General features: G+C 42.8%; 1 protein-coding gene across 3 annotated transcripts in view; it reads left to right on the top strand.

The window, feature by feature from the left end:
- The window catches only part of stat5a (signal transducer and activator of transcription 5a), a 64,094-nt gene extending 58,101 nt beyond the window's left edge, over positions 1-5,993 (top strand). For 2 of the 3 annotated variants that reach the window (XM_034144050.1, XM_034144051.1), the window contains 5 exons: positions 1,548-1,690; positions 2,668-2,823; positions 2,972-3,023; positions 3,602-3,712; positions 3,827-5,993. In XM_034144050.1, the coding sequence (XP_033999941.1) occupies positions 1,548-1,690; positions 2,668-2,823; positions 2,972-3,023; positions 3,602-3,712; positions 3,827-4,007 (643 nt within the window). In that variant the 3' untranslated portion in view covers positions 4,008-5,993. The remainder of the gene's footprint in view (positions 1-1,547; positions 1,691-2,667; positions 2,824-2,971; positions 3,024-3,601; positions 3,713-3,826) is intronic. The other variant, XM_034144052.1, reaches the window with a different exon arrangement.
- Positions 5,994-16,659: the final 10,666 nt, after the last annotated feature.

Here is a 16,659-nt window from a genome sequence, read left to right on the forward strand (position 1 = left end):
CGTTAGCTTAGCCTGGTTGACCCGATCTTCATTCAGAAAACAAGCATTTTAAAAGGTGTTTTGCCTGCCGTCTTGTCTGCAGACTTGTCAAAGCATTAATTCATGGTTGTTACTAACCGGTATCAGTATGTTGTTACTTCGGCATCATTTAGAAACGTGTATTACAATTTAATCACGGTAAAATATGTTCATTTGTTGTAGTTGTAGCTCCCGAGCCAGCGCGTCTTGTTTGAATGATGCGAGTAAACACAGCTGGCAGCCGCGGTGAAACTCCAGCGTTTAGAGCGATGCGATAGGAGCGATTAGAGCGAAGCGAATAGTCGCATCGCGTCCGGTGTGAACGCAGCATTAGTCTGCTGCTCTAATTATGTCAATTGGAGTTATGACATCATCGTGTTCCATGACACAGGTGTTTATATTTGAGCTAACAACGTGTCCAGAGATCAAAGGTTTCCATGGTGATTAGTGAGAGGAAAGCATTTTCATTGTTCTGAATGAGAGATAAACCTGTTACATGTGAACGTTTTGTTGAAGAACCGTAACAGATATCGGTGAAATTTCAAATCGTGAAGCATGTCAAGGAACTTGAGCATCTGAAGTGTACTTTTTGTGTACTTTCGGGTTAATAATGTGGCCTTTTTGGCAGATTAACTAAAGGTGTGCGGCTGCTGTGGTGGGGAAAGGTGAGGCTGAACTTACAATGGAGTTTAATGGAGACATGTTGAAAGTTTTTGTCACTTCATGCCCTCAAGAGGCATTTTGTTTAATTATTTTTGCTTAATCTTTCAAGCTACGAGATGTTTTCCTAAGTTTGTCATGAAAAATTATGTCTCAGGAATGTAGGGTTTGGGAATTATGGCAGGTTTAAAAGAAAATATGAAGGCAAAATTAAATCTGTCCTCCACTCTAGCTGTGACATCACGCACTCTAAAATCTGAAGAAGGCCTCTTTACCAAGGTCTGAACAATGTTAATATCTGTAAAAGTAAGAATCAGATTTAAAAGTTGTGTTACACGAATAATGTCAGAAAGATGTGTGACATTTTAAAGTTGGAATGAGGTTTCCGAGTGAAAGTATGAAGGAGCAGTTAGCAGTTGAAGAACGAGCAGTTAGCAGTTGAAGTTGCATGAAGATTGTTGAAGTCTGAAGAGTTCTCCATTGACTTCCATGTTAAAAATGGGATGTATTATGGGATGTATCTCTGGAATTATGAAAGTTATGAATGATAAAAGTAATAGCCATTGATTCCCAACCGAGCTGAACGTTTTGATGTTTGAACGGAGTTTCTGCGATGTTCAATGTGGGAGAAGAAGCAGCGCAAAATAACCCGGCGGAATAATAAAGAATTTCGTGCGTAGCATAACAGATAGCTAAATAACTAAACAACTCAGGCAATGTTTCACTGTCATGATTTTCCATGGTAAACTGGGGAGCAAGACCCACTTGCCCTTGTAACCTAAGATTGCAATAATTAAGAGAGGTGGCGAGGGAATGCACATGAACATTTTAATGTCTTTCTTTCTTCTTTATATCCCTCTCTTTTTTAGAGCCATTTTGGGCTTTGTGAACAAGCAGCAGGCTCAGGACATGCTGATGTCCAAACCCAACGGTACTTTCCTTCTGCGATTTAGTGATTCTGAGATTGGAGGAATTACAATTGCCTGGGTGGCAGAAAATCCTAACAAAGCAGGTAAGACATGTACATGTACATGTGTACCCTCGTGGGAAGTGCTGGTTTAAGGGGCCCTATTATGCTAATGTTCAGGTTTCATTATTGTATTTTGTACCTCTACTGTGACACACCACCATTTATTTCCATGTTTCAGTCTTTTTTTTGTTCTCATACTGCCTGAGCTGCAGCACCTCTGACTGAAACCTGAGCCCAGTCTGATCTTATTGGTTAGCTGGCTGGTCAGTGGATGTCCCACCACTTAGCCTTGCACGTACAAAGTGTTGAAGTGCTAGCCAATAGAAGCGCAAGTGTTACGTAGTGATGTCATTTAGTTACAGAAGTTAACGAAGGAGGCTAATTGAAGCCTTTCAGTCAGGGGGGAGGGTGTGTGAGAGAAACTTTGGAACACACTACAGCAAAGACAAAACCCTGAATAGCATACAGTAATAGGGCCCCTTTAAATGTTTTGATATTAAGTATAGGGGATTTAATCACAGCTGGATGTACCGACTAACCATACACAACTTAATGACTTAATAGCTAACATCAAGAAAGGATGCAAAAGGGTCTTATACATCCCATATTTTCACATGGTAGGTAGAGCTGCAAAGATTAAATGATAAGTTGTCAACTATTAAATAAATTGCAGACCATTTAAATCTTATTGAATAATTGGTTTGACTAATTTTTAAAGAAAAAAAGATTCCAGCTATTTAAATGTGAATACTTTCTGGTTTCTTTACACTGCAATGAAAATCAACTGATGATGAGTTTTAGGCAAGAGAAACACTTGTGGACATTATCTTGGGCACTTCAGATCCAGGTGATGTACCTGCTCGTGCAAAAGGCAAAGGACAGGCCTTAAATCTAAACAACATTCTCTAAAATTGGTCTCTCAGCTTCTTTCTCTACAACATCAAAACGCATGCTTGGAGACAGACTGCCTATGTCCCGTACATTGCTGATACTTTGTTGTGGATGCTGTGTTTCTCCAGGTGAAAGAATGGTTTGGAACCTCATGCCGTACACAACCAAAGACTTCTCCATTCGCTCCCTGTCTGACCGCATCAGCGATCTCAATCACCTCCTGTTCCTCTACCCCGACAGACACAAGGATGAGGTTTTCTCCAAATATTACACCCCACCACTCTGTAAGCAACCTTATGTTTGTTCAGGCTGCTGTTACATTCAAAATGAAATCCCACAGCCTCAGATCCTTTGTTGTGAGCGGATGTATTGATTGCAGTGTGACGTCGGCACTCAGCTGTCCTTCTCTCTCTCCCTGTATTTGTTTTAAAGCCAAAGCCGTGGATGGCTACGTGAAACCGCAGATCAAGCAAGTGGTGCCCGAGTAAGTATTACGCTTCCTGTTTGTCCTCCTGTTCTTCCATTCCTGCTCCTTTCTTTATTCTCTGACCACCACCCACCAGTTTTAACTCCGTGGCAACATTTAGAGTTAATCACCAAATATTGGATCCTGAATTCAGATCAGCTATTAGTTAGCTGTTACAGTTGGAGGAGGCCAATTAAGGACGGCCAGGGTTCCTGAGCAAGCTTGTCTTCCACTCATCATTAGAGTTAGGCTTGTTAGTTAGAAAGCCCCACTCCCTGCCTGTCTCCATGCTTGGTGCACCCGCAGAACAGTGAATGGCCATAATGATGCAGCGAGGCCTGGAAAACACGCTGAGGGTAGTTGCTTAGGCAACTGCTGAACATAGACTCATAGGCTTTTATCTTGGTTTTGTGTGTGTGTGTGTGTGTGTGTGTGTGTGTGTGTGTGTGTGTGTGTGTGTGTGTGTGTGTGTGTGTGTGTGTGTGTGTGTGTGTGTGTGTGTGTGTGTGTGTGTGTGTTTACGTGTGTGTGTTTACGTGTGTGTGTTTACGTGTGTGTGTGTGTACGTGTGTGTGTGTGTGTGTGTTTGTATACAGGTTTACGACAGCCAATCCAGACCCATCAAGTGGGAATCCAACCTATATGGATCACGGCGCCTCCCCAGCACCTGTCAATCACCCTCACACCTACGGCATATACCCCCCAATGTGAGTCAACAAGTCCTTTAAACATATGAGGAGCGGAATGAGTGAGGGTGTGTGTGACTGTGCATTTTGTACGAGTAAAGAGTGTCTTGTTGCTCCTACTGGGATTTTTCTTAGTGATGTGCTGCCAGCTTGTCTGAGTGTGGTTTGGCTCCGCTCTGTGTCCTGTGGCAGGAGCGACTCAATGTTGGATACGGACGGAGACTTCGACCTGGACGACACCATGGACGTGGCGAGGCACGTAGAGGAGCTCCTTCGGCGGCCTGTAGACAGCCAGTGGGGCGGCCAGCAGTCCTGACCCTTGACCTTTTAACCCTCGACATCAAACAGACCCCGCCTCCCAACTTGCCCTTCACATTGACATTTCTCATGGTTTAAATTCCATTCATTTATCTTTTTTTTCAGATAGCTGTTATGTGAAATGTTAATAATGGTTGTGATTTTGTTTCTCTTCTGTTCAGCATGAGAGCATGCATGTCAGTGACTTCTCTTAGTTTTTATTTGTGTCCATAAGTGTTTGTAAAACAGACTAGGTATGAAGCCTACAATGTTACAGTGTTGTGATAAAGAAAAGAAAATGTCCATTCACATTGTGCATGCATTTCCAATAGATTTTGATCTGATTTTAAAAATACGCTACTGTATGAAGACAGCTTAACAGTTAAATGTCTTTATTTTGTTATATTTTCTGCTTTGTAAATGGGTTATTAGTATTTTGATAGTGATATTGAACTTGCCCCTTTGACAAAAAAAAGAAACTTAAATGAAGAGTTTAGCTTTTTGCTCTAAACAACGTAATCGAAGTCGTTGCTCTGCAGAGTCAGTTTTTTTCTCGAATGCATACTGTATACACTAACCTAGAGGCAGAGTGACTCTTTGCTTCCTGCAACTGACAGCACACACATCAACACACAGTACACACGTGCAAGCCTATGAAGTATTTATCTGATTTGTTCACCAGCTGAAGCCCAGACACAGGGGGGGGGGGTTCACGCACCTCCTTCGATCTCACAAAGCTATTTATCTTCTGTTTGTTCACAGAAATGCAAATCCACGCATTTACCCAGCGTTGCCTGCTTGTCCTCTCAGGTCCCTCTGTTTCCCTCATCAATGCTACCTCGCATTATCCTACTGACAGTCGTCGTATACGATTGCTTCTGTTGTTTTCTCTGCATCATATTCACACCAGTAGGTACGGCCATTGGGTTTTATTCTTGTGATTTGCGTTTGTGAAGAAGATCTCCTTGCTGCCCGACGGGAAACTCTGTTGGCTTTTTTTATGCTTGAAACCCCCTCACCTATAATGAAGTCTGGCGGCATGAAGTGTTACATGTCGGGTCTGTGTTCCTGAATATTCTATATTTTTCTGCCTATCTGTCCCTATGCTACGCAGAACAGATGTGGGCTGATGTTGCACGGCACTCAGTTGATAGATAGGTGCAAGCTTTTAATGCTTTGCACAGACTCACCAGCACCTCATCCACGAAAAACAAACTCTATGTCTGCCGTTTGTTACTGCTCAAGTTGAATTTCACAGCAGGTTCCCTTTCTGCTACACATAAAATATTACATATAGCAAAGAATGAGACTATTACCCTTCCCCCTGCTGACATACACAATGTTGAATTGGAAATGTGTCCACAGCCTTACACCTCAGGAATGAATCGCTTTGCTTAGCTGATCTATAAGCCAAAAAGAAAAAGATCAATATATACAGAAAGTATGAATTTATTTTGTCTATCATAATTCTATTTTATTATGGTTTCTTTGGCACTCCCCCTATTGAATGTAACCCCTTTGCATGGCCCTGTTGAGGATATACGTACGTACAAATACCTCCTCAGTCTGAGCAGAAGTTTCAAGTCTCCTTTTACCAGAGGTTGAAAAAAAAAAAAATAGGACACGGAGCAACTGGAAATCAGAGAAAAATGTATGATGTACTTTTGTGTTTGTCTGACAGACATTACAGTATTAAAAGTATTTCCTGGTCTCTCTTTTATTTCTTCCTCAAGGTTTTTTTTGTATCTTGCTTTCCTTTCTTGTATTTTAAATCTCAAGCTACATGGGCAGTCTTGTGATATATCATCACCATTATTCCCATCATTTCTAAAGCTTTGTTCCACTGTAGACTGTGTTTTGTTTCGATGATGTAGATGGCGCTGTGTGCTGTTTAATGTATGTACCATGTTCGTGGTTTGGGTTCTCACTTGGAGGTTTTTCCAAGATGAACAGCTCATGAGTTGAAAAGAGGAAAAATAAAGTTTTATAAATAATTTTAACTCAACCTGTAGAAGTACAAAAGAGTTTTATGTCACTACAAAATAAATGCTATTTTTTAAATGTGGTAAATCAACAGTTAATTAAATCCCCGAGCAGAAGAGTGGCTCTCCAGATTCTCACGTGGATTCAGCAGGAGTATTGTGTGTAGCTGGATCGTACAGTGTATGAGGGAATCCTTGAACTGTCAAAAGACATACTGTCCACTGCTTCAAGGTAAATAAACATGTGAGTCCGGGACAAAAGGGGTTTATTTTTAAATGTAACAAACTGTTGCATTTACCAACACATTGAGTGAGGCTCTGAATGAGTCAAAACGTATGGTCCAGGAGAAAACGTTTTTCGCGGGCCCTTTCAGTCCTTTATTTTGCATAGAAACCCATGCATTTAAGAAACCCCAAACTATACTTTAGTACACAATATTTATGTTACTGCAAAAGCTTTAACTAACAAACCATTGGAGCTTTCATCCCTTCTGCAGGGTAGTATTTTATAGTGTGCTATGTCAAGATTTATCAATATCTTACAAGCAGTCAGTCACGTTTCCTACCATTTTTGTACAATAGTAAGTAGTTTCACAATAGATTGGTAGACAAGGTAAACAAACAAAATGGTACAGAGTGTACACTAACGTCCAAGCATCAAAAAAGGATGTTAAATGTACACTGCATAACACTTTAACTCTTCTTCCAAGCCCATAGATTTGAAAACCCTTCATTAAAGGATTGCAGTTGTAAACAAGATATATGTGCATATGGAAACCTCTGACATTTAAGACTTCACAATTGTTTCTTGTGTAGGGAGGTTTGTTTTGAATCTATTACAGTAGCACATGAATGCAACATTCCTGTCTGCAAAGCTTTTGAAAGCTAATCATCTTATTTCACCTATAGTAACACTTAAAGGCAGTGTACAATTCTCAAACAGTAGCATTGAGGATACAAGTTGATTTTCTTACCGCAATTAAACTGTATAATGAAATTGTTGTGTCATGAGGTGCTAAAATGGTTACCAAATAAGGAATATACTTTGGTACATTTGGTTTAATTTAAAGGAGGCAATTCGAAATTTGATATGTGGAAGCCTTAACGGTACCTGAGCTAAACATTCAAATGTAATGTTCATTTAAATGTGTAAACTGGACATGTGAGAAATCCTGACATGAGAGAGGATAGGAATAGGAAGCCCACTTGCGTCTGATCACTTTCTTCAAATGCAGACCAATACAAGCTGCTTGCTGACGCATGTTCTGAAGAAGCTCACTTCTGCCACCTGCTGGATATTATGAACATCACATGTTTTGTTTGGATTTTAAGTCAAATGTTAACCTGCCTGGTGTCATACCTGGGAAAAGCGATAAGAAAAAAAAAAGTGCATTCTGATCATTTTCAATATGATGTGACTGACTGATGATGCTTCAATTATTTGTGTTATTAGGTTATACTTAAGATTTTTAGAGACAAAAACAAATGAGCCTCCTATGGTTGATTACTTACTGCATTCCTGCCTTTATTCATACATAATCTGCAGGCTACTATAGCATTAGCTGAAAGTGTGCAGGTCAGAGAGTGTACTGAGTGCAGACGGCTCCTATAGGTCAGTCAGGTGGTTGCCTGGATACAAATCCTGCATCCATTACAAAGGCTGCTAACACATGAGGGAGAGCTGTGGGTAGCACCTGAACTGAGTCTCATAGAAGTACGTCAAATAATATGATATATTATACTATAATAATATACTTAATAGAGTAGATTATCCAGTATCCCATTTTATCAAAATGACATTATTTCAAACAAAAATGTGCCTAATTTGTTTAATAATATACTGAATAGCCAAAGCAGATTGTAAAATGATAACAATGTAAGTATAATAATTCAGATTTAAGAAATGATGAAAAATTGTTTGTCAAAAAAATTAAATGATACTATATGACAAGCATATAGACATGCTTAGTTGGTTTAACACCAAAGTAAACAGAAGTATTTATATAACTAAATATATTCTAACAATGTTGTGTTACGGTAATTGTGAGAGAAATAAAGTGTTCAGTTCCTCCTGAATGTGACAAGTTATGTTTTTTCTTTTCTTTTGGCTGTAATGACAATGTCAGTGCAACTTCAGGTAATTATGCAAAGTTGCTGTTGCTCTTAGAACTCTAAATTAAGTGTCATTTTGGTAAACAACTTTTAAAACCTCTTTGATCATGGTAGAACAGTAAAGCTGGTTTGATCATATATAAATTGGATTTGTTACATAACGTATTTCTTAGTTTTTGGACTTTACTGTTTTGTAAGGGCCATATAGGTTTGTTTGCGGCCCTCTTGAGGCTCTATGTTTTAGAGGGCAAGCAGCTCATAACGAGGGGTTACGTATGGTAACCCTTGTTATATAAACACAGACGGAGCCCTCTACTGGACTCTATGGGTACTCCCCTTGATCATATCATGCAAGCATTCATCCACTGAGACTTCTATAGACGTAGCCGGCCCCGGGGCGGGCCTACCTGAATGCGCGCACATCTCACCGTATAAAAGGAGGCCTCGCCTCCTGACTGCCATCCTACACTTCTCTTCAACAAGCAGCATATGACAGACAGGGCCCCCGAGTAGAGGGCTCCGCCTGTGTTTATATAACAAGGGTTACCATACGTAACCCCTCGTTATATCTCTCACAGGCTCCGCCCCCTACTGGACTCTATGGGTACAGTGGGCAGAGCCCCGATGTATACACGCGCTGTCGTCCCACAACAACACTGTTCCATCTCACTTTCTCTGACCGGCTTTCTGGTTAGCAGCCGCTGCGCCTCACTCACCTCTCCCTCGGTCGTAACCGTGGAGAAAGTTGGGGCTGCGGCTGACAGAGCACACTCTGACGCGCTTACCCCGCGGAGGTGTGCTCGGAAAACAGCGCTGAGGGCTCCCACCCTCAGCCCATAGGCGGACGGAGAGTCCTCAGCCCCGTATGGGCTCACTATGCACCACCTCTCCCGAGTCCCTAAGGAGCACGGGGAGAGCGCAAGTGCCCCATGTCCGACCCACACTCAAACATGCTCACCTCGTGAAGAGCGTGTATGGACGTGACGTGGAGGGCTCCCCCCTCCTGCCCTAAAGCAGGGGGAAAGAGTCCTCCAGCCCCTATGGGCCCAGTGCGCTTACGTCTGTAAGCGCATTACGCCCGGGAGGGGGGTCAGATGCCCACTGACCCACAGCCCCCCTCCCTCCTCACCAGTCCTGCGTTGCCCCAGCAAGCACAGACGATGAAAAGGAGCCAGACATGTCCAAGAGATAAAACTTTATGAAGGGGCCTGGCGTTGACCAAGACGCCGCCGTGCATATGTCCTCCACACTCACACCGTTAAATAAGGCTGTTGACACAGCCATAACTCGTGTAGAGTGTGCACGGACCCCCGTGGGGAAGGCTCTCCCCGCCTGTCCGTAGGCATGTGCAATGCACTCGCAGAGCCAGCCTGCCAGGCGTTTCTTGGACAGGGCTTTCCCGGTCACCCCGTCCCCGAAGCACACAAACAGCTGTTCAGTGCATGCGTCTAAGGGCAGCCGTGGGCTCCACATAACATGCTAGCGCACGCACCGGGCAGAGGAGGTGTAATTTAGCCTCCCTAGCCCCACTATGGGATGGAAGATTAAAGCCCCCCAACTGAATAGCACTCCTTACGGACCGTCTCCACAGCAGCGTTAAAAAAAATCTTGGAGGTGGGCGTATCTGAGGCTTGGGGATTTTTTTGCGATCAACCAATCACATGAATCTCCCGCCCGCGACATACGAAGCCAAAAAGCCCGAAGTAAACTGGATATAAACTCCCCAAACAGGCGAAAACATACCACTGTCTCTGCCACCTCCCTCCATGCCTGGCTCCTCCGGTTTATATCCCGGTAGGTCTGGTCATAAAGCACCGGGTGATTGATTCGCTACCGCTAATTTCTCCTCCATTTTTTGGAATATGAGGAAATGATCTGCGGTATGTCTCTCCCAGCATACACGCCGTTTGATTGGCTAGAGCTTGAACTGCCAGATTTGCGTACACGGGATTTGATTGGCTGCCGCTTCCACCTCAGCTTCAAAAGTTGAACATTGTTCAACTTTGAATCTTGAAAATCCTGAGAATCTCCGCTCGCCTGCCCACAATGCATTCCGGCGAAAAGTGAGGGAAAGTGACGTCACCCCATTCAAAGTGAATGGGCAGAAGCGTTTCAAGATTTTTTAACGCTGCTGTGGAGACGGCCCGTTAGGCTATTGGGCACAAAGGAGGGGTTCGGTCTGAGTGTCGCCCCGCTCTCTCTCTCTCTCTCCGCCGCTGGGTGACCGAGGATATCGACCCGAAGAGCCCTTCCATGGAAACGGGGGCCCCAAGGAGATCGTCTCGGTCCTTCTTGGCCAGTGCGGTCAGACCTAGCCACACGTGACGCGACGCCACGGTGGCCAGGGACATCACACGGCCGGCTGCGGTAGCCATACCATGGACCAGGGGGTGTTGAGAGGGTGTCCCACATTGTCCCACACAAACATACTCCTTGTCCCACATTTGGTTTGTTGGGACCTGGTCACCCGACCGCCGGCAGGGGGGGGGGGGGGGGGCGAAACGAAGGCCGGCTGCGCCGGACGGGCCGCGCCGTAGAAGCCCTGACGTAGGCGGCTCACCGGCCTCGGTGGCAGCGGTGGGGGGAGCGGTAAGCCTACACACTCTGCCGCCATAGTCATCACTGCCGGGAAGTCCTGCCGCGCAGACCTGTGCTGCTGGCCTTCCTGGCGGTCGCCGGAAGCATCAGAAAACGAGGTGTCGTCGTCGTCGTCCCTCTCCCCGACGAGCGGGCCCGTCCGGTCCGCTGGCATGGCGAACACGAAGGGCACTCCCTCATCGTGGTCCTCCATCTCCACCACCTCGAGTTCTGGGTCCTCCGAACTGCACCAGCCACTGGCGGCGGCTGAGCCGAGGGATCAAACGGCAGGCGCTGCAGGCCGTAAGCGGGCCCAGGTTGGCCGCCACGTGGTCGGACCCCAGGCACTCGATACACTGGCGGTGGAGGTCGGCGCCTGCAATAACGCCCGGGCACGAAGGGCAGGGTCGTTGCTCCATTAATGGTGAGTCCATTTTTCTTCTTTATCCGTCTCTCTTCACTCAGTATGTTCTCTTGCTTGCTGAAGAGAAAGGGATGGCAGTCAGGAGGCGAGGCCTCCTTTTATGTGGTGAGATGCGCGCGCATTCAGGTAGGCCCGCCCCGGGCCGGCTACGTCTATTGAAGTCTCAGTGGATGAATGCTTGCATGATATGATCAAGGGGAGTACACATAGAGTCCAGTAGAGGGCGGAGCCTGTGAGAGATATAACCAGCTGGGTGGAAGGAGAACTCTGAATGTGTATCTATTCACTATTTAAAAGTAGAAATTGTTGTATTATACTTCTGCTGACTCAAGGATGTTCTTATCAGTATTCAAAGTTTCAGTTGGTTGTTTATCCTATTGTTCATAGCCTTGGTTTTTCAGGGACAGGTTGAACGTTTCTCACACATTGGTAGCTATTTGGGGATTTTTACAATTTCACAATCTCTTTACTCCAGAAATCAGAGGAATATCCTGCCAGGCTCATTGGCTCTCCTTGTTATAGGGCCTGAATTGTATCTAACTTACTTATATCATCAACATAATGGTAGTCATTATTTCACAAACAATACTGTTTGTTGTGTCTTCAAAGTGTCTTTAAAAACTATTTTCTAGTCAAATGTAGCTTTTGGCATTTTGTATTGGACACATGGACAGTTTACACTGAGAAGTAGAATAAATATAACACCGATATTGATATTCCAAACCCAGTAGGATAAAGTCTCATTTACAGTCTTACATTTTACATTTTGGTTTGAAAATACAAGAAGATAAAAAAAATCACATACTTGGGTATTTCTTTTTTTTGTTCTAACTCATCGATGCCATGTCACCACCAGGTGTCAGGAAGGTCCAGTGGATCAGACACAATAATATGGGGTGACATTTTTTTTTTACACAAAAAACTGTGTGTCTCTGTATCTTATTTTAGATTAAATATACAGCTAGTTTATATCAGGAGTGAATACAGTGGGGTATGATTGAAATGCTTTTTTTCAGTGTAGCAAAGATTGAGTAGACTGACATACTGCTTGTTAGGGTATCCAGCTGTATGACTTTACTGGTGCTGCCAACACAGACTCAATAATTACATTTATATAAAAAAAACATTTATTTGTAAACAACACTTCTGCTTTCTGCTCTAATAATTCACTCAACATTCTAGCCTGATCATGTAACCGATGGCTTTCTTTGACATTTAGAATAAAAAGACAAAAGGCAGGGGTAACCATTTTTTAGCATCAGTACATATTTAAAAAAAATGGCTCTCCAAATCCTGTCCTATTTGTCTCTTCTCCACCTGAAGTCATGCCCTTGGCTTTGACCTGCTATTCAGTCTTTCATTTTGAATGGTTTGTTATTTTTATTAAGTTGTGTCAATTAAGTGAATACACCATTAAATCAACAAGTTATGAAAGAGCATACAGGGAAGCAAGGATACAGTTCAGTTTGACCACATACTGGCAATTTGGTTCTAGTCAAATATAAATTGATATGTTTCAATTATGTAATTTGTGCCTTTAAAACACACATGATTCAAAATATAGACCTTTTTCCACACAAGTAATGTGAACTAGAAAATGCATTTCCTGCAGAAAATGCGTGCGAATGCTGTAAACTGTGAACATTTGTGGCTGAATTTAGCTGAAAAAGCTGAATATGTTATTAGCTGAATGGTAGCTGCTTTTAGCTACAAAAGGTTTAAAAAAGGTATAAACAACAACATGTATAGCCTTGATGTCCTGAAATAGCTGAATAATGTAATAGTTGAATGGTTTCTGCAGCTGAAAATAGGCTGAAGGAGTTAAATATCAGATGTAAGTAGTAGTGAATTAATTTGTATTAAGATGAGAAAAGAAAGTAAAAAGGCTTGGGAAAGCAGCAGAATATTTGAACTGCAAACTTTTGAACTAACTTGATGGTGTGTGTGTGTGTGAGAGAGAGAGAGAGAGAGAGAGAGAGAGAGAGAGAGAGATAGAGAGAGAGAGAGATAGAGAGAGAGAGAGAGAGAGATAGATATCAGAGAGAGAGATCGAGCGATCCTCTCTCGATCTCCTCTCTCTCCTCTCTCTCTCTCTCTCGCTCTCGCTCTCTCTCTCTCACTCGCTGAGAGGAGAGAGAGAGAGACACTGTCTGACTGAGTCAGAGTGTGTGCTCAAAAGCATTGCAATGACTTCCATGTTAAAGAAAGACTTTAAAAAGCTGAATGTTTTAAAAAGTATAACATATTTAGAAAAAGTTGAAAGTTTCCCATCATGTGCTGAAAAGGCTGAATAGTTTGATATTTGAATGGTTTCTGCAGCTGAAATTAGGCTGAAGGAGTTAAATAAAGATATTAAATGTAAGTAGTAGTGAATGAATGTTTACAAACACCTGTGTGTGTAAACCTTTATATATACAGTCTATGGTGTAAACCCAGAGATCAAAGGTTACCATGGTGACGACTTATGACGATTTACCAACTGCAGCACTGAGTCCCATTAAGAATGCATTGAGGATTATTTCTGACAATTTTGCCACCTGTTCAAAAACTATGGCTCCTATCAAAAAATTACCAGACCGTGAGCATCAGGGAACCCCAATGAACTGATATATGTTGTTTTTTTTGGTTTTGTGTGTAAAATGTGGAGATGGGAGCAGTTTGTCTAAAGTGTACTTCTCTCTGTTCTGAAGAAAGTTCCGGAAAGATTTAACATGGGAATCAATTGGGAGCTAGGTGGACTGAAAAAATATGTCTGAGGAGTGTAGGGTTTGGGAATTATGGCAAGTTTAAAACATTTTTGGGTGAGAATTTGAAGCACTGCTGCACTCTGTTTTGAGATCAAAGCACTCTACTGTAGACTTAACGAGCTGCTCCATCCACAGTAATGTTAAAATCTGAAAAAGGCCTCTCTACCAAGCTCCAAACTAAGTTAAATATCTCAAAAAGTGTAAAAGATATAAAAAAGCTGAATAAGGATTGAATAGCTGAAGGTGTTGTGATCATTTGAAAGTTGGAATGAAGTGTCTAGCTGAAAGTATGTGGAAGGAGTAGCATTTAGCGCAAGGTGTAGGAAAAGAGGATTTGAAGGCATCTTCCATGTTAAAAAGAAAGTTAAAAAAGCTGAATATTTCAAAAAGTATAAAATATTTTTAAAAAGTTGAAGGTTTCCCATCGATTCCTGAAAAGGCTGAATCGTTTAATATTTGAATGGTTTCTGTAGCTGAAAATAAGCTGAAGTTATGGAGAGCCAAAGTATTGGCTGAAATGAGTGGAAAGAATAAAGATTCGAAGAACTATAGTGGAATGCTGTAAACAGCATTCGCACTAATAAATCTTGTTTATCATCATGCAAAATGTCCAAGTGTTAGTCCCTGCATTGAATAATGGGCATGTCAGTTAATTTAAATAATAGATTCCTGTCTAATGTTTTCATATTTGGTTGTGGTTCCTGTTTATCTACAAGATTTTATGCAAGGTTCTTGTTGGACTGATGATCACATGGGGAGGAGCAGGAAGTGCGGTGGCAGAGCTCAGGAAGACCCTCCCTCCGCTCCCCGGCTGTGAGCAGCAGGAACTCCCTCTATCAGCATCCAATGTAGAATTCACACACATATCTGTGAGAAGTAGATTTGTGTGGTTTTAATTTTTCAGTTGCAATACCCTAACAAACATCCCCACTGTGGGTGAGTGTGGTAGGGGCAAACCCACACTGATCCCATGGGCCCTGGAAGCACCAGGACCACAAAATCTCTGGTGTTTGGTTGGTCGAGGATCAACAAGTGTCAGCACAGAGCACCAGGACCACAGAAATCTCCCAGAGAAAAAGGCAGAAGTGGTTTAGTATTAAGCTTTTCAACCTTTGTTTTAATCATTTGTTTTAATCATTTCTTTTAATGTCTTGAAATCATTCAGTATGACTGTTACAAAACCATTCCTGGAAGCCTATTTTTCTCTTTCCTTGGTTTCAAGAGGGTTTTCTTTGCTCTCCAAGAGGCTGTCAGAACAGAGTACCAGCACCACAAAATCTCTGACTGTTTTTTAACTAGACCGCAGTGAAGTGAAGTCTGTCCATGATTGAATGAGTAAGCATCTGAGTGCTAAAATTACACCTTTGGTCGGTCATGGGTATGAGATTTACCTCTTTCAAAATGATCGGGTCCAACAGTGATTCTGCTGTTAACACTTTGTCATTTATTTACCCAACTTCCGGGAATACTATCTTCCTTTTTGGATGTTCAATAAAAGCCAGTAAAGGTAGCTCTTTCTCCAGCTATACTATCAACTAAATCAAATCAAATCAAATCAAATCAAGGTTTATTTATAGAGCACATTTAAAAGCGATTTTTGGTCGGGCCAAAGTGCTGTACATGTAATAACTACAATCACATAAAAACACATTTCTATAAGCACAATAAAAGACAATAAATTACAACATATATTTAAAAAAAAACACAGGGAAAAGTCAGGAGTTGTGCTCCGCTCTAACTAAAAGGCCAGGGAGAAGAAGTGTGTCTTAAGAGTAGATTAAAAAACCCCTAGGGTCTGGGCCGACCTCACATGGAGGGGCAGAGTGTTCCAGAGCCTAGGGCCAGCTGCTGCGAAGGCTCGGTGCCCTCAGGTTTTGAGCCTGGTCTTGGGCACTATCAGCAACAGCTGGTCAGCAGACCTTAAAGCTCTTGTTAGGGTGTAGCGCTGGAGGAGTTCAGCTATATAGGCCGGAGCCAGCCCATTTAGTGCTTTAAAAACAAATAAAAGGAGTTTAAAATCAATTCGGAACCGAATTGGAAGCCAGTGCAGTGAGGCCAGAATTGGGGTGATGTGGTCACGCTTTTTGTGGCCAGTGAGTAGACGTGCAGCTGCGTTCTGGACTAGCTGCAGGCGTTTAATTGATGCCTGGTCCATACCCACGTACAGAGCGTTGCAGTAGTCCAACCTCGAGGTAACAAAGGCATTAATAACCCTTTCCAGGTCCTCAAATGATAAAAACGACTTAGTCTTGGCCAATAGTCGTATTTAAAAAAAGCAGGTTTTGACTACGCTGCTGACCTGCTTATCGAATTTAAAACCGCTATTGAAGGTCACTCCAAGGTTCGTGACAGAGGGGAGGATATTATTTTTGAGGGAGCCCAGAATATCAACCTGGGAGGCTGGAGGTTGGGGTCCAAAAAAGATAACCTCAGTCTTGCTCTCATTGAGGTTGAGGAAATGTTGGCTCAGCCAGGATTTGACCTCTGCTAAGCAGTCCATCAATAGCTGTAATGAGTTAAAGCTCCCATGTCATGCTTTTCCGGTTATTACCCGTCCCCTTGTGTGTTATGAAGGTTTTTATGCATGTAAACGGTGTGCAGAGTCAAAACCCTCAAAGTACACCCTGTAGCGAGTAAAACTCTAACACAGAAAATACCTCCCCAAAACGCCTCGTTGGAGATACGTCACTGCCCATTTGAGTCTTCCATTTAGTTCCGGGTACCGCCTGATGTCATGCGGTACCCGGAACGAAATGGACCAATCCCGAAGAGCTATGGCCACACCAGCAGCGTCGTGTTCCTCCTCCAGAGGTTCGAAGAACCGGCATT

Source organism: Trematomus bernacchii, unplaced genomic scaffold (assembly GCF_902827165.1).
Source record: "Trematomus bernacchii unplaced genomic scaffold, fTreBer1.1, whole genome shotgun sequence".
In the NCBI taxonomy this organism is placed as follows: Eukaryota; Metazoa; Chordata; class Actinopteri; order Perciformes; family Nototheniidae; genus Trematomus; species Trematomus bernacchii.